At 37.3% G+C, this 26,019-nt stretch overlaps 2 protein-coding genes across 3 annotated transcripts; both read left to right on the top strand.

Moving 5' to 3' along the window:
* Positions 1 to 308: 308 nt before the first annotated feature.
* On the top strand, positions 309 to 19,216 carry gucy1b1 (guanylate cyclase 1 soluble subunit beta 1). The gene is made up of 13 exons (XM_084931451.1): positions 309 to 446; positions 773 to 846; positions 3,316 to 3,416; positions 3,538 to 3,656; positions 6,983 to 7,180; positions 8,226 to 8,456; positions 8,619 to 8,735; positions 10,784 to 10,917; positions 12,647 to 12,844; positions 14,015 to 14,252; positions 14,906 to 15,046; positions 17,454 to 17,608; positions 17,802 to 19,216. Exons 1-13 carry the CDS (start codon positions 444 to 446, stop codon positions 17,926 to 17,928), a joined length of 1,836 nt encoding a protein of 611 aa, XP_084787577.1. The 5' UTR covers positions 309 to 443; the 3' UTR covers positions 17,929 to 19,216.
* A 96-nt stretch (positions 19,217 to 19,312) lies between these two features.
* fabp2 (fatty acid binding protein 2, intestinal) lies at positions 19,313 to 25,998 on the top strand. Of its 2 annotated transcripts, none has more exons than XM_084931453.1 (4): positions 19,313 to 20,608; positions 25,187 to 25,359; positions 25,585 to 25,692; positions 25,819 to 25,998. In XM_084931453.1, the coding sequence occupies exons 1-4, from the start codon at positions 20,560 to 20,562 to the stop codon at positions 25,867 to 25,869; spliced, it is 381 nt and encodes a 126-aa protein (XP_084787579.1). In that variant the 5' UTR covers positions 19,313 to 20,559; the 3' UTR covers positions 25,870 to 25,998. The 2 variants fall into 2 exon arrangements, with proteins under 2 accessions (XP_084787579.1, XP_084787578.1); XM_084931452.1 differs by lacking the exon at positions 19,313 to 20,608 and adding an exon at positions 24,120 to 24,972.
* The last annotated feature ends 21 nt before the right edge of the window (positions 25,999 to 26,019 follow it).

Genomic DNA, 26,019 nt, shown 5'->3' with positions numbered 1-26,019 from the left:
AAGTAGGTCTGTTTTAAATATATTTATATATAGTTGTGGTTCCAGGTGTATCACCTGGGTACTTCTACCCTTAATATCAATAATAAAGCCTGTTACCCCGCATACTTTTTCAAAATGATGATTTTAGGTAAGTTTAAATGAAAAACTGTCAACATGTTTATCAGAATATATTATCAGGGCATTACAGTTGAACGCTCTTAGCAGAAACTATGTACGTTGACCAGCATCACTTGGGCAACAGCAGCTTCTTTGCCATTGGTCAAAGTCTGCTTACGTAACGCCATTGCCGATCTGTTATTGGACAGTCTGGCTGTCAGTAAGAAGCTGACTGAAAAACGGGAGCTGGACCCAGAGACAGTCAGCATCTGTACCAAACGATGAAGATTTTGCTGGATTCTAATAATTTTGCTCAAAAATAAAGAAAACGAGAAACAGCGGACATCATGGTAAGTATTTAACATTAATATTTCCGATTGTGTTTGAATACTAATTAAATAAGTAGCATTTTCCCCCCGAAACGGTGTATTTGCGGTTGTCGTTTCCTGTTGGAATACCGCTATGTAGCGGTTTTTACAATAATATCCATGATTATCCTCATATTAAAATATATTAACAGCTGGACAGAACGTACATGAACACAAAAGGTCATAAAATGTTTAAGAATATTTAATGTAAAAAGCATATTTAAATTTATACATATATATTTTTTAAGAAAATTGCGTTCGTTCCATGAAATATAACTCACGTTGCTCGTGTTTTTGAAATTTTACAGTATGGTTTTGTGAATCACGCCCTGGAGCTCCTCGTTTTGAGGAATTACGGTCCGGAAGTGTGGGAAGACATCAAGTGAGTTTCAGGATGTGTTTACTATTCAGCCATGTTGGTATCAAAGCTTACACTGTAGCAGCTCAGATCACAACAAGGACACAGGCCAGGCCTAATGTATACTGTACAGCCAGCCCAGCAGCATACACTGCCACAGTGTTACCAGCAGGAACAGATTAACCCGATTACCCTCCACCCTCTGTAGGCTCATGTAGGTTCACACCAAAAGTTAGTTGGTGAAGTGACAAAAGGCCATAATAATAATAATAATAATAATAATAATAATAATAATAATAATAATAATAATTATTATTATTATTATTATTTCCCATTATGTTTGTAATTGTAACAAGTAAATACCTGCAATAACTATGCAGTACAGACCTGAAAAAACTTGTTTGATGAAGTAACCTACTAAGAAATGCAAAAACTTATCATTCTGCATTCAAAATCTTGCTTATGTAAAAATCTGCATAAATAATCACCAATATCAAGTAAATTCAAGTACTAATTATTGTCATATTTGTCTATATTTGAATATATTTGCTACCTATAAGTGGAAATATTTAAAGTAAAAATGTAATCTTACTTTTTCATAGAACTGGTTGACCTCTGGAACTATAATCATAATTGCTGTTTACTGTTTAGATTATCCACTTTATTAGTGGAGTTTAACATTTAAAAAAAGAAAAAAATTCTCTTCTCTAAATCCATCTGCCATTTCTTGCTTTAAATAAGCATTTCTTATCAGGTTCTTATATTTAGGCCTAGTAGGTTTGCTTTAATTGTAATCAAAATGTTATTAGTCACCGAATAAAATGCCTTTTTCACCAGAATGTAACTTAAGTGAATGTGTTAATTCTGTTATTTTTATTTTTATTTTTTTTGCAGAAAAAGCTGGCAATATGTTTTTGTGATGTTTTTACATTTTTTCAAAGAAAAACTGCAAGTACACCCCTTTGGACAAAACATGATGACTTAACAGTAGGAGAATCACTAAAGATGCAACTGGAAACATTGCTAAAGATCAGCATTAACCAGACAGTACAACCGCACAGTGTCACATCAAAAGACAGGAAACTTTATTGCACACTCTGAAATAACAACAACAATAACAACAAAATAAATAAAGATAAAAAATAAAACCAGTATAAAAATAACTATGAACTATAACTATAAAAGAGTGTACTTTTGTCATGTCTAGAAAGTGAAGATGCAAAGTAGTTCATGGAGTTGGCAAACAACATTATGATAACACTGTGAACAAACTGATAAGTGGGACCTCTAATATGACAATCTGCTGCTGTGAACATAGTGGCTTTAGATGACAAATGAAAGTGCTGTTTGCAGGTTTCTGCCAGTGAAACCTTGTTTAGGAAAGAGACGCAGTGTCTGATTTAGTGGGATTTGAAACTAAAGCATTCGAGCTGATACTGAGAGCAATATCAAGTAAGCTTATTATCTCATTTTAGACTGTGGTGGCATTCGAGGCAGTTGCCTCTTAATATGTTTAATATGGACACTAAAGATTGACAAGGATACAGCAGCAAAACTAACAAATCCTTTGTTTATTCATATACAGTAAAGTATCATTCAAATGTGCTCCAATTGCCAAAACCCCGTAAATAAAATATTTTACACTATATGAGCTTTAAGTTTAGTCAACTTTAGGTTTAGTCTTAATGAGTCCTTTCCCCAGAATAATGGCCATTTTCTTCAGCTGTTGAAATATTTGGCTTAAAGTGAAGTTTATTTTTCATCTGTAGTCTTCTATGCCCTATGCATGACCCTGTGAGCAGCAGCTGCCTTTTGTAAATGTTTTCAGAGTGGTCATTTTCCAGCCACCACAAAAAAACATGCTTCAGCGCAGCAAGCTCAGGGTTATATGTTACATCTCTAAATGTAACTCACTGTTACTCAGTGCTCAGTTTACCAGGTTCCGTCATGTGCTTTTTTAAAGGTTTTCATGAACTGAGTTATTTATATCAGAATTCTTACTTTTTCAAAGCTCGGTATGTTTTTCCAGCTGTGACACATTATGATAAAATTGTGGTTGCTGGTCAGGCCTGTAAATCATTCCTGTTTACTCAGTTAAATATTTGCAATCAGAAGCTCATTAAGCTTTCTGACAATTTTGTGAAAATTGGATTTTCTAAGATATAAATAGCAAAATGTACTCAGGAGCTTGGAGTGCATTGTATCTAAGGACCTGCAGTAGATCTAAACCTGATTAGCTATCTCTGCTTGTTCAGCAGTGCAATTCACACAAGGACTTCAAAGCAATATCAAAAGCTTTTTTTTAATGTTTCCAGCTGAATATATATCATGAAAGAAGACCCAACCGTTGGTGTCGAGTTGTTGGTGTAAACAGAAAAGCAATTGCAAAAAAGCCAAAGCTAGTGGTTTCCTGAACAAGTTGCCTACGAGACTGTTTACTTCTGCTGTGACATTCGCTGTAGCTTGTGAGTAACAGCTTCCCTTTGTTTTCAGGAGGGAGGCTCAGCTTGATATTGAGGGCCAGTTCCTCGTTAGAATCATATATGAGGATGGCAAAACATATGATCTTGTTGCAGCTGCAAGCAAAGTTCTCAGTAAGTAACAGCACGATTTTAAATCCCTGGAAATGAAATAAATGTAATTTGATGTAGGATACAAATGAAGCTTTAGCAGACATTTGCCCGATTTTATTAAGCTTTTTGTTTTGTTTTGCAGAAGTTGATGCGGGAGAGATCTTGCAGATGTTTGGCAAGATGTTTTTTGAATTTTGCCAGGAGTCAGGATATGACACCATCTTACGCGTGCTGGGCTCAAACGTTCGTGAATTTCTGCAGGTAGAGTCTTCCTCTTTGCCTTTAGGAGCGAACTGAAGATGAGAGGAGGTTTTATTCATTACACTGAGTTTTTAGCCTGTGAAAAACATTTGTATGATATTTTCTGCTGAGTTTTGGAGAGTTCTTAGGCTGGAGATTTGAGGCTTTTTAACAGAAAGCCAGACTTAACACACTGTGGCTGTAAAGTTTGAAAGACACAAGAATTTACTGAGCACAAAAAATGTTATGTTGTAATATATCTTTTTTTTTTAGCTTAAAGGTCAGCTGGATATGTTACATCGCATAAATCAGCTTTGGGTGTCACGTGAAAACACTGGATTGTTGTAAATCGGTCGTTTCATGCTGATAAATACCGTTTGTTCGGGGAGTATTTGTAAGATTCCACTTTTGCAGTAAATTAAAAAAAATAATGTTATACTGTAAAACAAAGAAGAATTTCACACTGTGCAGCTGGATTCTGCTGCTAGAAATCAGCAAACATAAAGGCCTCAAGTCAAGTAAACACTTATAGCACAGTACTCTGCAAAAGTCTTGGGCTATCCCTCAGTTCTGTATATTTTAATAGTAAAATGGGAAACAGGTGTAGCAATTTATTGAAAGATGTGCAAACATAAATGGAAATACTGTATAAATACAACTTGAAAGTTTGTAATGCTGTGACCAGGTTTATTCTTTAACACAGCCTGAACTCTCTGAGACAACCTTTCTTAAAAAAGTAGTCTTCAGTAATAGTTATTTAGGCTTTTTGAAGGACATTCAAAACTCTTCTTTGAAAGTTGGGAGCCTTTTGTTCCATGGCACAGGATCCATCACAGATCACTGTAGACAGTCACTGTGTAGCCCTGTTGCCACTGATTTTCAGTTCTTTCTCCCTGTTTTCATTCCTTAACAATAACTTCTTAACAGCCACCCTTCCAGTGACACTTCAGCAAACAGTAGATTGACATCTCTCAGGCCCTGTGTCAGGTCTTTACTAAATTGTTTCCTATTTCTGAGACATGGCTTTCAGATAAAGTTCAACTGCTGTAGATAATTTTTAGGTCTGCCATTTCTTCTTTTGTCCTCGACTTGTCCAGTTTTTTGAGATAACCCAAGTTTTCAGCTTAGCTTTCTAGCCCTTTGGGAATCCCCTTGACGGTGAAAAAATACTATTTTATGGCTGTTTTTTATTTCTTTGGTTTTTGGTTTTTTGTTCAAAAAGCAACTTTAAAAGTAGGGCTGCAACGATTGATCAGTGTAATCAATCAAGTCAACTATAAAAATTTGTCAATGCAGATTTTCACGTCATATCCTAATACCACCTATATGTGTTTTTGTAACCGCAATACACTACAGGAAGCCATGGGGGCAGTATTGTCTATATTGTCTGCCAAGACTGCACTCAGTACTAACGAAGAATAACATAGCGCGACCCGCTAAACAGTAGGATAAAAGAAAATGGAAGCAAAGATTAAAAAAAAAGTGAACACATTTCACATAAAACAAACAAAGTTAAATGCAGACTGTGCAAAACAGAGCTTTCCATCCACTACAGCACTACTGCAGTGCATATCAAAAATGATTGTGGGAATTTAAGCTGTTATAAATGACTTGCTGACCAAAAACTGTTAAAAATAGGTCAATCATATCTCTCATGAAGAATATCAAGTAATTTAGAGCCAGAAATAACATTTCTAATACAAAGTAGATGCTGCAATCAGTTTTTGGCTAAGTGACTTTTATATATCTGTTATTTATCCTGGTAAAAAGTGTCATTGACATTAAAAACGTGGTTTTCAAGCGAGATCTAGCCAAGAGGACAGCTGAAATTGTTAGATATATAACATCACAGTTCTATAAACTTACTTGAAGTGACCTGTTCACTACAGTCTATTTACTAATATAAGTAAAGATATTAGATGCAAAAAACACCCAAAGTTAAGTTAGTGCATCGTGTTGATACCATGTTTATGTGAATGTTTGTACTGTGATGCTTATGTTAGCTTACCTATTGGAAACTTCTCAGGATGATGCTTGCTTTTGTTTAAATACTAGTAGCACTTTAATTTGTATTATTTCATATTTTTATTTATTTTATTTTTATTCTGACAGTCCTATTGAGTAATGCTAAAAATACATTTGATTATTTTCAAATTGATATTATTTTAATTTGCTGTGGGACGAGATCACAGGGTGACATTCACAGGTGTGCAGACTAGAGCAAGTGAGCTTAGAACAGGAGGTTTGCCCAGGAAACGGAGATAAGACTTATCGACTAATCGAAGAAAAATTGGCAGATTAGTCGACTACCAAAATTATCTTTAGTTGCAGTCCTATTTGAAAGAACTTCAGAAAGCCTGAAGAACTATCAGTCAAGACCACTTTAACGATTACAAGAATGTCTGGCTGCCTGGAAGCAAAATATAAAGAAATGAGGGTTGGCTCGAGTCTTTTGCACAACACTGTTCTTTAATAAAAGGAACAATTTCTCACTGTGCCGCCGCATTCTGTTGTCAGAAATCAGCAAACTTAAGAAATGCCAGTATTCTTTTAAAAGACTTCAAAACCTCTAGAAAGAGTAGATATTTCAGTGAAACACAGTGATGCTCTAATTATAGTTTAGGCTGTGTGATGTCAGATACTAAAAAGAAAGCAAGGTCAAAGCGAAAACAGTCGCTGGGTTATTAGATTTCAGTTTATTACAGTACGAAGGGTAACAGTGCTGTGTACAACAGCATGATAGAAGACATCATCCACGAGCTTTCCATCCCGTGTTCAGTAATTACTAAAATGTATAATCAGCTGTGACAAAATATGCTGATAATAGTACTTCTCAGTAAATTGGTGTGCTAGGATGATTATGATGTAGTGCCCTTCATTTTGCATTAAGTTTGTTAGGATTTTTTAATCATATTCATTCAGATTAAGTCGCACTCTGTGAAAGAAGCCTATTTTCACCCTGCATAGAAACGAGCCTATCCCTTCATAGTTTGTAAGACATCTGTTTGTACAGCTGGTTCTTGCATGAGGCCCGCAGTCTGCATTTTCACAAAAAACAAGTAGAGGAGGAGCAGCACTTCAAAGGGCAGAAGCAAATCGTGATGTGGGGGAGTGCAGCTTCTTTGTGCAGGTGTATATGTGTTTTCTTTTTAGTAGTGATCACATGATGCGATAATAGTTAAAGATAACTTACTGTTGTCATATGTGGTCTAATGAGGTTTTATGATGAACACCCAGCTGAGCTTTTAATTTTTTTATTCACCTTTTGAACTTCTTCTATTTGCACAACATAGAGGGTGGTGTTACAATCGGCTGTTGCATATTTTTTCTTTGATTTGAATTTTCAGAATCTGGATGCTCTCCACGATCACCTGGGCACCATTTATCCCGGGATGAGGGCTCCCTCGTTTCGCTGCACCGATGCAGAGAAAGGAAACAATCTGATTCTTCACTATTACTCGGAGAGAGAAGGCCTGCAAGACATAGTGATTGGCATCATTAAAACCGTCGCTCAGCAAATCCACGGAACAGAGATAGAGATGAAGGTCTCCTTTGTTGTTTTTGTTACCTTTTTGTGCATCGTGAAACCTTCGACTCTTTGGCTCACTCTGTCACTGCTAATGAACGGATATGACTTCTTCTCGCTCCCCTTTAATTTATGGTACAATATTCAAAGGCACTCTTGTGTTCCTGCATTGCATTGTGTCAGAATGTGTAAGTCTGTGTCACACAATATAAGTGGCGAGGCTGTAACGTGAAGATTAAACAACAGAAACTTCTCAAATACCCAAATGGGAACACTGTGACAGCTGCAGTTGAGTAGTGAATTTTTGGATAATGTCTGTGAGTCACAGGATATTTTTAGATCTAAGATATAGAGTCTCTAGCATAGAGACGGTGGGAATCTTCCAAGGAGTTTTATTCTTGCTCCTCATTTTTTTTTAACTTTTCTCTCACTGCGAGAGAACAAGCCACATTTAAAATGTTAACTTAACCAGGCTAATCTCAGTAGCACTAAATTAAAAATTTCTGACAAACCAGCATTAAAAGCTGTTACACTTATTTTTTTTAATTGTAGGCCACCCAAAGCCTCAGTCTTAATCTGTACCATTCCCTGCAGCACGTTATTCCCCTCAGACGTCTACTGTGTTTAGATTGAGCTTTTCCTCTTCATTCAGTCGGTGACATTTTCTCCCAAACTTAATCATATTGTACAGACAGGATAATATCTTTCAGCAATTCTATAATGAAAGCACAGAAAATGGCAGACGCTCCAAATGTGACACACAATTTCTGGAAATATTAGCCAGTGTTGCTGTGGCAACAGGGTGCAGAGACACCAGGTTGACGTCAGCATGCCTTATGCCCATAAAGCCACAGGACTCTGTCATTATTACCCGCCTAATTCTATATAATAAGTGTGAAATTAACATTGGTATTATTGGTATTATGTTTATGAAATGAAAATTGCAACGTTAAGGTCCAGATTTCTCTTTAAGGCCGTCATAGTGCTCTAATGATGTGCAACAAAGTTAGTCTTGCATCAGTGTCGTCAATATGTTATCAATTGATTAACTTCACGTGCTGCAGATGATCCAACCCAAAAATGAGGAGTGTGACCACATCAAATTTCTGATTGAGGAGAAGGAGTCGGAGGAAGAGGCGTTCTACGAAGATCTCGATGGCTTTGAAGAGAACGGCACGCAGGAGACTCGAATCAGCCCGTACACATTTTGCAAGGCCTTTCCATTCCACCTCATGTTTGACAAGGACCTGATGCTCACACAGTGTGGGAACGCCATTTACCGAGTCCTGCCACAGGTCTGCATTCACATTCAGTTCTCCCAAACTCAGAATTTCAAGAAATTAGCAAATAATTATGTTTTAAATATTTGTTTTGTCTTTAATATCAATAATAATGCTATAGTTTAATATAAAGAATAAATTCAATGTTACTAACATATGGATATTTTTATCATATAGCTCCAGCCGGGTACCTGTATCCTTCCTTCAGTTTTTTCTTTGGTACGTCCTCACATTGACTTCAGCTTTCATGGCATCCTTTCCCACATCAACACTGTCTTCGTTCTTCGTAGCAAGGTATGTATGAAACATGTATGTTTGCACGAGTGCGTTTGGCTAATCACTTTTCATGTATTAGTTTAGCAGAGGAAATAGATCAATAAAATACACCAAAGTCTAATTAATTAAAATGCGGTTTGAAAGAATGTGTTAACAGTGTGTTAATATTCATAAGGTCACTGATATTTTTAGAAGCGCCGTAAAATTTGATGCTGTGGAGCTCAGTGAAAAAAAATAAAGGAGAAGGAAATTGTTGCCATGCAGGGAGCACTGAGCATATAAACAAATAGAAATAATATGTAAATTCAAGAGTAAAGAGTGAGTATACCATGTCTATATTCTAAGGTTTTAGGTATCAAAACATAATTAAGATAATATGGTCCCTAGCCAGTTTTAAAGTTGGGTAAATACAACCTCAGATAAATAACATCACCTGACCTTTTACATACATTACTTATTTAACAAAAAACTAAACCAGAATGCAGAAATAGTGTGATAAAGTAAGTGTACCCGTGCTGCTTTTATAGTAATTAAGAGGGTAAGTAGCAGTCAGGTGCTGATGATCAAATTCACTTGATCAATTGTTTGTCAGCAAATGAGAGCATCTCTACAAAAGCAAATGCTGTTGCTCATAACTCTGGGAAGGGTTTTCTGGTCATTTCCAAACACTCTAAAATCCATCATTTAGCAGTGAGAAAGATTATTCACAAGTGGAAAACATTCAAGACAGTTCTTCCCAGGAGTGGACTTCCCAGCTTATTCACCCTAAGGTCAGACCATGGAATGCTCAGAGAAACTGCAGAAAAAACCAAGAACTACATCTCAAACTCTACAGGCTTCAGTTTGCATGTCTAATGTTAAAGTTCATGACAGTACAGTTAGAAAGAGACTGAATAAGTATGAGTTGTCTGGAAGGGTTGCCAAGAGAAAGCCTCTTCTCTCTAAAGAGAAATGACTTAAAGCTTAAATTTGCAAAGTTGTATCTGAACAAACCACAAGAGCTCTGGAACAATGCCCATCTCCAAGTTAGGTGAAAACCAACAAAACACCTAATTCACCAACTGCCACACATGGTGGTGATGATTGGGGCTTGTTTTGTAGCCACACGATCTTGGCACCTTTGAGGCACCATTGGGTCGACCATGAACTCCTCTGTAATCCAAAGTATTCTAGAATCAAATGTGAGTCAACCTGCCCAACAGCTCAAGCTTGGCTCAAACTCAACCTCAAATGATGATCCACACCGCAGCAAATCTACATCAGAATGGCTGAAAAAGAAAAGAATGACGATGTCTAGACCCCAATCTGACTGAAATGCTATTACTGGACCTTAAGAGAGCTGTCCATAAATGAATCTAAATCTACTACATCATTGAGTGTATGCATTTTTCACTCATTGTTTTATCTCAGTTTTTGTTAAATCAATGATGACAAAATGTAAAACCTTACAATTTATAGAAGCTATACAGTTACTATACAGTTTTACAATGCTTATGTTTATGCATAGAGCAAAGAGGGTCATGCAGCACAGTTAGAATATACCTTTGTTGATTTTCAGAATAGACAAAAAGTTGTGGGAGAAACAGAGAAAAGACTAATCTGAAATGCTAATTTTATGAGCACAGAGGTCAGTGTGAAGTCAAATGAAAAGTCACAAGGTAAAAATAGAGCAAGAATAGAAAATAGTTTCAAATTTAAAATTTGTGTGGTCTGGTTTCTCATGGGATGGTTAATTCTTAAGTGACAAAATAATAGCTGCAGGGCCCGACCGCTATACTCAGATTAATTGTGACAAGACTGATCCTTGAAGCACCGCCACTCTTGGGGCATAAGCTACATGGCTACGCAAGCCCTGACAAAAAAGGAAGAGTTTACATTTTTTTTTCCTTTACACAATAAAATCAAAATTAATTTAATGTAATGAGCGCTGAAAAATTTAACATTTAAAATGAAAAGCCAGATTTAAAAATAAAGTGTGAGCTAAACTGGCGCCCAGTTTGGAAGCACATTTAGAGATGAACGCACTGCATCATGAAATATTCATAAGAGGGATGTAATCCTGACAGGAGGGCCTGCTGAATGTGGAGACTGTAGAGAATGAGGACGAGCTGACGGGGGTGGAGATCAGCTGTCTGAGACTGAAAGGACAGATGATTTATTTGCCAGAGGCTGAGAACATCCTTTTTCTTTGCTCACCCAGGTAAGCCATCAGTCGCAGAAGCCTTGACTGAATATGCACACCAGAAAAATGTTACTTTTACCCACAGAATGAGAATGCTCAGATTTCAGGTGAAGAAATCTTGAAATCTAAAGGTTCAAGGTTTTGACTTACAGCAGAGTGTAATCTATCTCTGTAAATGCAGAAATATGACAAACCAATATTTGAAATAAAGCTGATTTTTTTAAAGGAAGGGTTTTGTTTACTATTAATTGCTTGTATGCATGAAGGTTACTTACAATGTGCTTTTCTTTCTGTGGTTTTTGTTTCCAACCAAAATATAAGAAACTAATTTCCACTTTTAGAGCTGTAATGCTACATGATAGTGTTGGAAAAAACTAAAAAATTCTGCAAATTACAGTGAGCTGAGACAAACCTTAACATTCAGGATATATAGTCTAACCATAATCTAAGACAGCTAACGTAACACAGGTGAAGTGGATGCTACTTTGAATCAGAGCTGCTGTCAGAAGGAGTCTATTACAGAGTTAATGGTGGTACTCTGTCTAAGTCCTCCAGATATTCACTGATGATATACTGTTGGACATCTGTAATAATGTTTTTTGTTGTGCATTTAGCATTTCTTATGTCCAGCTGGCGATGCTTATGCTGATGCTAGATGCACGGAGACTAATTAGGTCCCTTCAAACAGCCAGAGTGTTTAAACGACAAAGTTAACTGGAGAATCTGAGAATAATGGACATACTGGTCATATGCAAACATTAAAGATTGCAAAAATCACACTCAAAGTGTCGACAATAAAAATAGATCTAACTTCAGGGGGAAAAAGAAGCTCACCAGAGTCATCAAAAACATCAGTTAGCAAAAACCAAGGAGACAATTATGTGTTTTCACTGTGCTGTATGGTCTCATGAAGTTTAGCATTGCTATATATGGTGGTTTGACACCCCTGGTCTAGATGACTACAAGGCTTATCCTTTAACAGTGTATAGTGTAGCATAGACAGTATTCTGTGTAAAACGTCTAAGTGTAGTTAATTAGAGCAAGAAAATGATTGATGAAAAGTAGAAGAGACATCAACAGAAGATCTGTTTTTGATTTACTTGTAATTTAGATCTGTTATAATCTCACTAATGAAAATGAGGTTATTTTTTCCATGTAGTTACACACTCTGTTAATCAAGCAATTACCCAGAATACTCAGAAGTGTTTTCCTCTTGGCCTTTTGGAAATGACAATGGGCAGGTAGATCGCCAGAGCGTGACCTCCGTTATCCTCTGTAGCTCTTACGTAATCATTCAGAATTTTTTAGTAAACTGTTCGATCCAGGAGATGGCAGGGTTAAAAAGGTCTTGTCCCCTTACATTGAAGGCAGTTTGCAGATCGTAGGATGAGTGTTTTCATTAAAGGTTGCTGCCTTGGAGGACTTTAACTGCTACTGAATGAAAACGAGATGCAACCTGACCAGAAAAGATCCGAACAGCACAGCGTCTGACCTCACCAGACAAAAAGCAGCATTTATCTGGAAACATTACAGTGCTCTCAGCCCTCACAAGAGGATGATGATTTCACTGCTCATGCCTCATTTTTTATGCCCTGTATAATTTATAACACCTCTTGATATGAACAAGAACAGCAAGACACAAATCAAATGTTTCCAGCAGCTTCACTCTGCAAAAATCTCTTATAATTTATGACTCTCACTTTTTTTTGCCCTCTCTTTGTTGACCTGTTCCTACTTTTCTGGTTAGTGTTATGAACTTGGACGATCTTACACGGCGGGGACTCTACCTAAGTGACATCCCGCTGCATGACGCCACGCGCGACCTGGTGCTGCTGGGCGAGCAGTTTCGTGAGGAGTACAAACTGACCCAAGAGCTGGAAATCTTGACGGATCGCCTCCAGCACACACTCCGAGCCCTGGAGGACGAAAAGAAAAAGACAGATAGGTTTGACTGTTTTTATATTTTCATTAAAGTAGCCTTTAAGTACAGTGTGGGGTCAGATATTCATTAATTACAGGTATTATACCCACCAATTCTCAGTCAGTTTTTTGACATTGTAATGTAGCTAGTATATGCAGCTTTAACCCATGTTGCCTGTCTCCCTTCATTTTTTCACTTTATTTAAACAAAAGAAAGTATTAAATGATGTCATTTACATTTTCTAGTTATGGCATTATCTGTAGGTTGTGTGTAGTATCCAAATTCACTACTATAAATCTCTAATAGCACTGTCATGATTCATTTGCTACGAAAAAAATGATAAAAAAAAAAAGATTGTTTATTATAAGTCTTGAGTAGGGAGATAAAGAGAAGCCTTAACCAGTTTTCCCTTTTAAGGGCAAACCACCGACAATACAGAAAGACACAGGTCTCAGTACAATAAAGTTGCATTAAGGATGTATGACAGCAGGGCAAGCAGGGCTGATATTTAAGCTTCTCTTCAGTCCCTGTCAGAAAAAGGCCTGCCATTGTATTTTGTCACAGCAGTGGGTGACAGCTGGAGACGGAGAAGGGTGGAGTGTGATCTTTATTAAGAGCGCTGTAGCAGTTTATCTTCTCTTAGGAAAAGACTTTCACTCTCCCACTGGATTCCCACGTTATTATTCTGACCATTCTCTGGACTCAGATTGCCTCGGGCTCCAGACATCGATTTGAATTCATGGCTTCTCTAAATTTTAAGAGAACTGCACTGCACTGTTGTTGCCTTTTTAGATGCTACATCACTCTTTGTTTTTGCTTCTTTTCAACTTAGAGGTACAAGGCTGTGCATAAAATATTAACTATTTTAGATTTAAATATATGTATTTAAGCGCTGTATATATATATATATACTATTTTTTTATGAATAGATTTTAGAGTTTGCCATCTGTATGCATCATTCATCCTAAGATTATGATGCATCAAGGAAGGTATTTTGCTTTTAAGAGGCAGCCATGATCTAACCAGTTACCATAGAAACACCACCCTCCTTTCTGAAAGCAGCTTCCACAGCAAAATGACCAAAAGGTGGTGTCTGTGCAAACAAAATGCTGATCCAAAGGACGGACTTCAGCCCGGCGTCCCCAGCACCACCGTGCTCTCGCTCAGAATGTTCATTTCTCTTCTCCTTCTCAGATTGCTCTATTCTGTCCTGCCACCATCTGTTGCCAATGAGCTGCGACACAAACGCCCGGTGCCGGCAAAGCGCTATGACAACGTGACCATCCTCTTTAGTGGCATTGTCGGGTTCAATGCTTTCTGCAGCAAGCACGCCTCAGCTGAAGGAGCCATCAAGATCGTCAACCTCCTCAACGATGTTTACACACGCTTTGACATTTTGACAGACTCTCGGAAGAACCCTTATGTATACAAGGTCAGAAGCAGGAACTTTACCATCACGTAATATTGCATACTGGTGTAAATTTGTGGTCAATAAAAAAGCCAAAAAGGAGGAAGTTTTGCTTCTACTCTGGAGGTCTGGTTCTGCAGCTGTAATGCACTAAGCTGCTGAATAATATTATGCAATTATGCACATGCAACTCAGTTACAGAGTATTTATATCAGTTGACTTAGGGTAGTACCAACATCTAAACAGGGTGTAGTTTTACAATGGCACTGCACCATTTTATAGGCCTCGTGCAACAGATTTACTCTCCAGGCTTTCAGACAAGAATGCACTTTAAGAAGTCAAACAGACCTCTTCCATGAGATTGGCTTCAGGCACTGGGTCACCAAAAAAAGTAATATTTACTCTACAAGCTGAATGGCTAGGTGGTCCAGGGGTTTTAACAGGGCTCAAAGAGTCCCTGAATGTCTTAAAGCTGATGTAAGTGTTTAAGTGTTTATCTCAGGGTGTTTCAGTTTATTTCTGGCTGCACAGCACATTGGAACCCCCCCCCCGTTGCACAGTGGGAACAAATCATTCTACATGAAGCAAAAGTAAATAGAAGCAGAAAAGAAAAAAGAAGTCATGACATCACTCATGTGGAGAATAAGAAAATGTTTTGGTTTATTTTCTTTATACAGGTGGAAACAGTCGGTGATAAGTACATGACGGTTAGTGGCCTGCCCGAGCCGTGCACACACCACGCAAAGTCGATCTGCCACCTTGCTCTCGACATGATGGAGATTGCTGGACAAGTGAAAGTGGATGATGAACCAGTGCAGGTGTGAGATGAATCTCAGGTTTCAGAATAAAACATTTCTGCATATTATACTTCATTATCTGTGTGGAATTGTATTGCCACTAAATGTGAGCCGAGCAACTTTTTATACAGTACTTTTGCTTGACCTTAAATAATACCTGTTGCTGCTGAGAAAATTAGCAGGATATATTTATTTTTCTATAGTTTTAGCTGCTTCCAACACTGATAGATTATAGGCGTGCCTATAGAGATCTCCTCGAACACTCTTGCCCACCATGTTACAAAAATTGTGAGGTGTGTAACTGGCCTAAATCACACCAGAGAGCAGCAAAGCCGTCACTTTTGTTGTGCCTTAAGGCAGTAGTGGCGAGTGTAATCTTTAGGTCTCGCTCGCTGATCGCGATTATCAACGATGAATCATCACAAGTGAATCAAAGTGTGTTTATGATTTGATTTTAAAACAATTGGTTTAAATAAGAATAATTTCTCCCAAATTGGGAAGTTAATGCATGTGAGAGGAAAGATTTCCTGTATTAGTCCTGGTTTGATTGGGTAGCAAAGGAAAATGTGAAGGTGTAGGAAACATTACCTCCACCTGCTGAAGCTCATTGTGGCAGTAGTATATGTCTGTCTAGTCTAAAGCCAGTTCAGATGTTGTTCAAATTTAATTGTGGTGGCAGAGAATCAATACACTCAGTCACTCACTGTGGACAGTTTACTGTGGACCTGTCAGCTCCAAGACTTTTATAGTAAACAAAAGCTAAATTAAAAACTAACACTAGATGTGGAAAAAAATTTCAAATTAAAAATAGACTTTTGAAAAAAAAAAAAAAAAAAGCTAACTGAAATGAACTTTGAAAACTAAACTAAAAAGAGAATATAGAGGAAACATGCTTAGTTTGAGAGTTTGATAGTCTGGAAAAAATCTTATTATATCTTTGATGGATGTGTTTATTGAGACTTTGGATGACTATGAGACTGTAAGTGAAGTCCTTTTAAAAAATGATGTGTTTTTATTGTAACACCTGTACTGATTTTCTTAGATCTTGCCTCCGACACATGTCTTCCATACATGAATTAATTTAGTAAAAAGAGTAAAATATAGTATTATAAACTGAAAAAAACCCTGAAACTGAAAAAAAACCCACTCTGGAAACGAACTAAAACTAAACTTAATTTAAAAAAAGGTAGAAATGAAATGAAATAGAGAAATTAATTAGAAAATGCAAAACTATAATTCCATTTTTACATACAGGCTGTAATAGTTAAGAACGTAACAGTGTAGACTTTAGTGCACAGAGGATTTTTTAAAACAAATTAAATAGACCAAAAAAAGGACTAACTGGAAAATAATGTCATTGCATGTATTTCATCTTGTCTCTCTAACATGTCTGTTATATAGCTGTTGGATTATCTCTGTGTGGTGATGCGCGGTGACTGTCTAACTGTTCTCCTTCACATTTAATTATTTTTCAGCTTCTAAGCACTCCATCTGTTATTTTGGCACAGATGATTTTTTTGGAGCGCTGTCGGCTTTCTAATATTAGTTTGAAAATTCTCATATTAGTGCACCATATTAATGTGTCAGGCATTTACTCTATTACACTTAACATATACACATTTTTATTTTAGAATAATTATACCTGCGCATCTGGGAATGTATTTTCGTGCTGAAGTAATGAGCAATGAGAAGCTGTTTAAGTGAGTGCTGGAGATTGTTATTATATCAATGACTGTTGAGACTTAACTTTGGAAAATCGTGTCTGGTTAACAAAAGACTGTTTATTTTCAGACATGGCACTGGCTAAAGAGGGGCCTGGCTTAGTAGCAGAAACAGACTCAAATCATTTCACGATCCTGTGGCTTAAAATAGATTCTCATTTGTCCCAAACACTCCTGGCATGTTCATGCTCTGATGGCAGCAAGCGCTGAAGTGCCTATAAGATTAAGTGTAAATATTAGTCTCTTGATTGCCGAGGATTTCTTTTGGAACTGTTTACTGCAAATTTGAAACTACAAGGAAATTTTAATTTTGTGTATGGAGACACCCCAGGCAAAGTCAACCTGATATTTACCAACCACATGTCAGTCGATGGCTTTAAGAATTTGTGCCAACACAAAACTTGCAATTTATTTCTATAAAGCATAAATTATTCATTCAAGTCCTTGAGTTATAATGTACACGGGATTTAAAGTAGGAAATTTTGTTACCATAGTTATTAAGTAAATAAATAAGGTTTGTTGTGTGCTGTTTTACAAATAAATGTACAGCAGATAACTAATGATCTGTGCTGCAGAGATGTATTTAAAGTTAAGTTTGCAAATTTGAAAAGAAACAGGGATGTCTTTAGGTAACTGCAGCATTTATTTTGCTTTGGTCAAAGTGTAAACATGTGCTTCGATCACGTTTTCTTCTCTTTTCTTTTCAGATTACTATTGGGATCCACACAGGAGAGGTGGTGACCGGAGTCATTGGGCAGAGGATGCCCAGATATTGCCTTTTTGGAAATACGGTCAACCTCACAAGCCGTACAGAGACGACGGGTGAAAAAGGAAAAATAAACGTGTCTGAATATACGTACCGGTGAGCAGCAGCGTCTCCTTATTTTTCAGGATCAGTTGTACTGCTAGAATTTTTTTTATTCTTTTAACTTTTAAGAAAATATCCATTAATAGACATAAAACATGAAGCATATACAAGGAAAAACAAACCTAGTTACTGTGGACGTGAGCACGGCAAGTGTGCAGCTTGTCTGATATGTAGCGTTGTATTGCAGGTGTTTGCAGTCTGCCGAGAATGCCGACCCTCAGTTTCATCTGGAGTATCGGGGCCCGGTCACCATGAAAGGAAAGAAGGAGCCAATGAAGGTGTGGTTTCTTTCCAGGAAGCCCACAGACGCTTAAGGATCATCGAAGGATTGCATTAATGCGGTCATGTCCTGTCACATTTTGACACAGGGATGGGTTGGATCAGGTGACACATATGCAGATATTTTTATTATGATGAAACACATTTGTCTATCCGAACACCCGCCTCTCTCTACGTACCCATGGTCTGCCATTACCTCACTACATTTTATAGCTGTGTAGCGTTTCATCGAGAGGTCCGTGATACAGTATTTGGTGCAGTCAAGTTTGATACGTTTGATACATACAAAGTGGTGTATTAGACTACACACTAAAGGTTTTAATAAACAAAACAATTTCCATTTATTGATTATTTTTATTTTAGTTTCCATTTTTGTCTGCCGTGTTTGTGTAGTGTGAAGCGTGCCAAAAAAAGACAATTTATAGCCAAATTAAGTAATTTCAGAGTATACTTTATTTTATCCTCATCATATTAAATTTTACAGGTACAGAATATATTAAATGTAAGTAAAAATTTGACTAATTAGTTTAATGAAAATGACTGTAGAGCTTACATTATTGTCCTTGTTCACCAAATGTGAGAATTTATAGTTTTACACTGAATATATTACACTGGCTTCAAGATTATTATAACAAATGAGAATTTAGATTTAGACTAGATATTATTATATATATAATACTGATGTCAAATCTGTGTCATAAAAACTACTGTGCCAACTACATTCATATACAGTTTTACATTACAAAGACTTTTAAGATTTTTAAAAGCCACAAATCATAAAGCATTTGAGCCATTAGTTCTTTACATGTACCCATTACTTAATTATTAAAATACCCTTAGTATTAAAAGCACTTAACACTATTTTATATATTTATGTTACCTCTGTACACATTGCACAATCACCTCATGTCTGCTTAAATGATATTGAATGCTATTTTCAGTTCTACTGTATGTTACTGAGATAAAGCTACATATTTATTGTGTCACGTTATTTTGTATTTATTCCTTTTTTGAGAAAAGAACTGTTATTACTTTTAGAAATGAAAAAAGAAAACGTATGGTAAATTTTGCTATGTATGACACTACTTTGTGCCTCCATCACATGTTGGATTAATCTCACTTGAGTATATGTACTGTACGATTTTTCAACATATTTTCCAAATTCACTATTAATAAACTAAACACAGTGTCCTCCGAGGTTTAATGTGTGACAACACACAGGTGCCTCTTGTGTTATAAGAGTGCATTTCTGTGCTTGTAGGACATCTTGTTTTATCTGGTGTTTTTTTTGGAGGTAACTAATAAATAATGTGGACAAGTGTGGATTACTTGATATAGATATTTTATTTTGTACTGCATATATATTTTTTTGTAATCCGTCAGGAAATTCAGACTGAATCGTGTAGCTGTTTAAGTATTTTATGGTCTTTATTTTTGACCAAAGGCTGAAGTATGGCACACACAAGTATGTTTTTTTGAGATGCACTCCCTCTAGTGGTGTTTCAGAAAATTGCAGCCCTTTTCTGTGGTAATGGACACATACAGTACTGTGCAAAAGTCTTGAGCCACCCCTTTTCTTTAAAATATTTTGCTTTTTGAAGGTCTTTCAACTTTTTAGATGGCTGCTTTTCACTCATTTTCAGTCCTGTCCTTGTACCTGAACATTTTCAGAGGAATACTTTTTTTTGGATTTGTCAACGCTGAGCTATGAATCATTCAAGCATAAAAAAGGCACCTAACTCAAGCGACGAACCACTGTAGTGTTTACTCATAACAGACATCTTAGCAAAGAATTAATTTTAAATTGCAACTTTAGGGATTTTATTACAAGCAGCCTTTTGCAGCCAGTGTGGTAACACACTGCCATTGTAGTAAAAGCATACCTGGATATAAAAACACACAATAGAACATTATTAGTCACGGATTAGCCTCTCCATAGTCTGGATCTCAACATTACTGAAGCAGTGTGGGATCATCTCGACAAAGAACAAAATAAAGTTGACTTTCATTCACGTTAGAAGTGTACAAACTCAGTTTTTTCCTTATATACTGCATTTCCATGTATGTTTTCATGTTTCAATAAATCACTGCAATCACTGTTTCCCATTTTCCTACAAAAACTATAAAGGAATGGCTCAAGACATTTACACATTACTCTACCTTCAAAATCAGGTAAATTGTTTTATGTGTCTCTTGTCCTGCTTATTCATTCAGAATAAACTTTCTATTGCAGTACAATAATAAAAAAAATTTGGTCAAGCCAATTTTCTTTAAATAACCAAATGGCAATTTTGCTTAAAATTAGATTCTTACCTTCATATGTAAGAGGCTGATGGGGTCTTGGACAGGCAGGCAGAGAATGTGGACACCCAAGTTTGTGAATGTGATAACTCGAAAATGAAGCAATGTAGGTGTTTCAAATTGATACCACATGTATCCACTAAAAATCTCAGATGAATTCAAATCTCAATCAACTTCAAAGTCGGAGGTTAAGTTTTCTGGAAATCTTGTAAATGCAATAACTTGACATGATGTAGGATTTTGAAATTGATACCATAGGTATCAGTAGGCATCCTGTCTACGGTGCACCCAACCTCTCATCCTAAGGTAGCTGGGATAGACTCCATCCCTCCCCCTGCAACCCTGATAAGGATAAGTGGAAGAGAATGGATGGACAAATGGATGAGCTGTACCACCGGCCAAGGCAAATTACAGGTATTGTCCTTAAATCTAATTTAGAATGTGGCACCTTGTTCTCCTAGAAAATTTTAGAGACTGTGAAAAACAAAATAACTACTCAAAGACACATTTACCATGTTGCTTCTATGGTTGTTTTCAAGCAATGCAACAGAAGCTAATACTAGCAGCTAATGGTAAAGTCAGGAAGATTAGGGAGTAAACCTGTAGCTAAACAGTCTGTGTAGGTTCTCAGTCATCCAGGCCATTCCAGTCTAAGGAGACTGAAAATGTGGCAGGTGAACTTGTTTAATTTTTATTTTCAAGATGTTTTACCTCTCATCCCAGAGGTTTCTTTAGTAGCTCTTCTTCAGCTCTGTAGCTAAAGAGCCAGTTGTGTTTAATTAGATACCAGATATTGGAAAAAGGTAAACTGGATTTTCATTTCACTTTCCTGAGGTAATATAGCATTTAAATGTTTCACCCAGTGACCACAGATGTAGTAAATAGTTACAATGACTCCTTCATCAAATGGAGCACTAAGGAACCTGGCTCAGCTTCGGTGCCTAATAAGCTCATCACTGGACCCACTTCAGTTTGCCTACCAGCCTGGCATTGGAGCGGATGATGCCGTCATTCACCTCCTACATCGTTCCCTCGCTCACCTGGAGACCGCTGGAAGCACTGTGAGAATCATGTTCTTTGATTTCTCCAGTGCCTTCAACACTATTCTTCCCTCGGTTCTAAAGGACAAGCTGGTGAACTCTGGAGTGGACCATCACCTCACTACCTGGATTTTGGACTACCTCACCGACCGACCACAGTATGTGAGGACTCAGGGCTGTGTGTCGGACAGGGTCGTCTGCAGTACGGGGGCCCCACAGGGAACGGTTCTGGCTCCGTTCCTCTTCACCATCTACACTGCAGACTTCTCCCACAATTCCACCCAGTGCTTCCTGCAGAAGTTCTCTGATGACTCTGCAATAGTCGGCCTCATCACTGATGGGGACGACAAGGAGTACAGAGGACTGACCCAAGACTTTGTGGACTGGTGCCAGCTGAACTACCTCCAGATCAACGCCAGTAAAACCAAGGAGCTGGTGGTAGACTTCCGCAGGCACAAACATCCTCCACTGCAACCACTGAACATCCAAGGTATGGACATTGAGGCTGTGGACAGCTACAGGTACCTTGGTGTTCATCTGAACAACAGACTGGACTGGACTCATAACTCAGACGCCCTCTACAGGAAAGGGCAGAGCAGGCTGTACCTGCTGCGGAGACTCAGGTCGTTTGGAGTGGAGGGCCCATTCCTGAAGACCTTCTATGACTCTGTGGTGGCTTCTGCTATCTTTTATGGTGTGGTCTGCTGGGGCGGCAGCATCTCTGCCGGGGACAGGAAGAGACTGAACAGGCTGATCCGAAGGGCCAGCTCTGTTCTAGGATGCCCTCTGGACCCAGTGGAGGTGGTGAGTGACAGGAGAATGGTGGCTAAGCTGTCATCACTGTTGGACAACATCTCCCACCCCATGCAGCAGACTGTGACAGCACTGAGCAGCTCCTTCAGTGGGAGACTGCGGCACCCACGGTGTGGGACGGAGAGATTTCGCAGGTCTTTCCTCCCCACTGCTGTCAGACTCCACAATAAAGACTTTAACTGATCAAACACACACATCCACACATGTGCAATAACACTAAGTGCAATAATCTTTTCTGTCATCGTTGTATTTTTACTCAGTTGTATATAGCATTTGTATTCTATTTTTATCTTATTGTATATTTATTTTATTTTATTCTACTGTACATAGTATTTTATTTTATTCTATTCTGTACAGTTGTGTACTGTATTTATTCTTATTGTATCCTAATTTTTGCCTCATAACTTTTGCACTGTCCACTTCCTGCTGTGACAAAACAAATTTCCCACGTGTGGGACTAATAAAGGTTATCTTATCTTATCTTATCTTATCTTAACTTAAACAGAGGTATCATCCGTATCAGTTCTACTATAGATTGTGATCAGCGTTAAGGGGTCTGGCCTTGACAACGGTCTGGTCAGTGAGCCACTCTGGAGAATTAATAAGCTGTTAAGAGTCTTGCTCAAGTCTCTTTCACTGTTATTAAAGAGTGAGGGACACGTGCTCTTATCTTCCGTACCCAAATTTATCTTGCTAGGTCAAGGTCCAGCATGGAATTATCACGAGCTTGCTTGTAAACTTCTGGTAGCACAACAAATGTTAAGCAGTTAGGTCCATAAAGTTTTAGAGTAATGACCCAATGCTGAGAATTTTGCCTTCGTACACCAAAACAGTGGATTTTAAACCAAACAAGACCCTCAGCTTTAATTCCAAGGGTTTAGCATGAATTGTTTAGGAACACATAACTAATTTTTAAAAGCTCAAAGTTAATTGAACAAACAAACATCAAGATTTAAAGTTCAAGATTGTTTTTCATATTTGGATGAAAATCCTTTACAGTCAATGACTGCCTGAAGTCCGGACCATATGGACATCACCAAATGCTATGTTTACCGTCTTGAGATGCTCTGCCATGCATTTACTGCAGCCCCATTCAGTTACACCCTATTGTAAATCCTCGGTACTTACTTACATTAATGAAACCGTCTTATGATTGTTGACTTTGACAAATGCATGCGAATTTCCTAGAGGTTTTTCTGGGTTAGATATTGTAAAATTCACTTTAGTCCTCCTCCATGGTCTTCCAGGCCATTTGAGCTTGTTGCAAGTGCATTTCTCCTATTTTTTTAAAAAAAATATATATTTCTGATATATTTATTTAGGTTTTAAGCCTAGTGATGGCCTTCTTCACCTACATTTCTTTGAACCTCATATCAATTCTGCCAGTGCAACAATAACTAAAATAAAAACTTCTTGGCAATCAATTATCCAATTATATTACATATTGATTGCGTGATTTAAAAGTCACTGTGGTAAAGTACGCAGACAAAATTACAAAAAATGTGTCACTGTCCAAAAACCTACGCACCTGACTGTACTTGAATGGATTTGAAAAAGACGGAAATTTGTTATCAGCATTTGTTTAGTATTTACTAAAATGGAGTTCACTGAATCACTAATTCAACCCTTTCAGTCTATGGTCTCATTTGTCACGTGCTTTTATGACTTATACTACAAACTGGACAAACCTCAAAGGATATAATTATGTTATAAAGAGTTTTCACCAGACTTGATCAACTATGGCTCCAGCTCACCTGTGAATTTCATCACTGCGGTCTTGGTAGAAAGGTCTTTTGTCTGATAAGATGCAGTATTACTGAGGTGGAAGTGAAGGTCAGGCAAAGGTCTCTTTGACACATAGAATGACAAGAAACTGTGATGAAAGAGAAGACATGCTCTACATGTTTTATTCATCCCATTCATCCCATTTTCTTTCTGTTAAACTTAAATATTTCAATTTTAATAGTGCAGTTAGTTGTGGGTTAGTTAATAGTTTCACAATGTTTTTGATGCAATTAAATTAAATTAAATTAAATTAAATTAAATTAAATTAAATTAAATTAAATTAAATTAAATTTCCGTGGTAATTTAATTACATAAAATTACTAGATGGTGGTAGACATAGTAGTGGTAGACAAGCAGAAAAAGACAGCCGTAGTGATAGATGTAGCGATACCAAAATTGTTTAAGGATGGTTTAATGACTCAAAAAAAAAAAACTTTTTTTCTTTTGTTTTGTATAACATTAACTTTAGATGTCAAAGGTCTTGTTTATTAGCAATGGGCAATTAAGGACAAAGGTATCATATATAATCCAGTATAGTGGAAGAGAGAAATTACAACTAGTACACCGATGCAGTATCTTGGATGAATGATAAGATTAAACCTGCATTAGCTGCATACAGATTTGGAGGAGTGCACATGTGCAATGGATCTGTAATAATAGTAAATAGCAGGAACAGTTTTAAAGTAAAAAAATTTCAAATATATTCCTCTTGTATCAAATAGTGCAGACTTAAATGCTGCAGTTCTGCACTGAATATGGTTAGTGGTTAAGCTGTGACCAACACTTTTGGCAAACAGATTCAGGATGAAGTGGCCATTAAACATTCAATAGAGCACTTTGAGTGCTCTAGTAGAGTAGAGAAGCACTCTATAAGCTTGAGTCCATTTACCATTTAACTATTCATTGTCACACAGTTAGGATATTACCTTGGAAAAAAAAACATGAGCTTTAAACGGCCACATCAGCAATCAGATAGCTGATGAGATAAGAGGGTGTGTGGTTTAAAAGGAGCGGCAGAGTTTGAAAAGGGCACTCCTTGTTGCAGAGTCCTCCAGCTCACCCTCACCGCCACCATGACTTTCAACGGCACCTGGAAAGTTACTCAAAATGAGAACTATGACAAATTCATGGAAAAAATGGGTGAGTGCTAGAGCTGTCTTGATAAGCTGCTTCTGAATCTTCATTTTTTCTTAAATAAAGAATACTGATGTATTAATGTCTAAATATAATCTTTGCACCAAACTGATAGTCATGCACATTTTTTTGTGACTGCATTATAAGTGATTAGCCTTTAGACGGGTAAAACTTCCTGACATTGCTCAATCTATTGTGACCTTATTGTGTCTATCCACAGGAGTTAACATGGTGAAGAGGAAGCTGGCTGCTCACGACAACCTCAAGATTATCATCACGCAGGAGGGAGACAAGTTTAACGTCAAGGAGAGCAGCACTTTCCGCAACATCGAAATTGAATTTACCCTCGGAGTCACCTTTGAGTACGCCCTTGCAGATGGAACAGAACTATCAGTAAGTTAAAGTGGCTCCTAGTTTCACTCACTTTAGACTTTCAACTTTTGAGTCCCTGTTACTAAGTCAACAATCCATACATCAAGCCTTGACTTTGCCCTCTGTTCAATACCGCAACTATAAAAGTGTCAAACAGCCAAGTCAGCCTTTGGACTTCTGCACAATATCCCCTCCTTGCCTGTTCTCTATTTCATTAATTTCCTCATCGTTGGTTTCAACTCTCAGGGTGCGTGGACCTTGGAGGGAGACGTGTTGAAGGGAATTTTCAAGAGAAAGGACAATGGAAAAGACCTGACGACAACCAGAATTGTTCAAGGAGATGAGCTCATACAGGCAAGGCAGAGTTCCTACAAACGCATAAAAAATAGAGATTATACATTCAGAAATATAAATATTCATCCCGACATATAAAATGTGAAGTTAAATAACAACTGTATTTGATTAATCTTTCTTCAACAGAGCTACACCTACGAAGGTGTGGATGCAAAGAGGATTTTCAAGAGGAGTTAGACCAAATCCATCTAAAGAACCGAATTGAAATATTTTCAGGGTTACATACAGTTTTGTGCCAAGTCATCAACAACATGTAACTCATCATATTTTAATAGCTGTATTAATAAAGTCACAACTGCCTATTAATTTGTGTGCTTGTTTCCTCTG

Source organism: Perissodus microlepis, chromosome 6 (genome assembly GCF_051167445.1).
Source record: "Perissodus microlepis isolate ML-2025 ecotype Zambia chromosome 6, ASM5116744v1, whole genome shotgun sequence".
Lineage (NCBI taxonomy): Eukaryota > Metazoa > Chordata > Actinopteri > Cichliformes > Cichlidae > Perissodus > Perissodus microlepis.
Note: the sequence above shows the minus strand (reverse complement) of the source record. Positions and strands in the feature narration are given on the sequence as shown.

Coding starts and splice junctions, on each gene's coding strand:
- fabp2 (XM_084931452.1), top strand. CDS start 24,906: ATGACTTTCAACGGCACCTGGAAAGTTACTCAAAATGAGAACTATGAC. Junction 24,973..25,186: donor CAAATTCATGGAAAAAATGG/GTGAGTGCTAGA, acceptor GTCTATCCACAG/GAGTTAACATGGTGAAGAGG. Junction 25,360..25,584: donor CAGATGGAACAGAACTATCA/GTAAGTTAAAGT, acceptor TTCAACTCTCAG/GGTGCGTGGACCTTGGAGGG.
- gucy1b1 (XM_084931451.1), top strand. Junction 3,657..6,982: donor ACGTTCGTGAATTTCTGCAG/GTAGAGTCTTCC, acceptor TTGAATTTTCAG/AATCTGGATGCTCTCCACGA. Junction 15,047..17,453: donor TGGATGATGAACCAGTGCAG/GTGTGAGATGAA, acceptor TTTTCTTTTCAG/ATTACTATTGGGATCCACAC.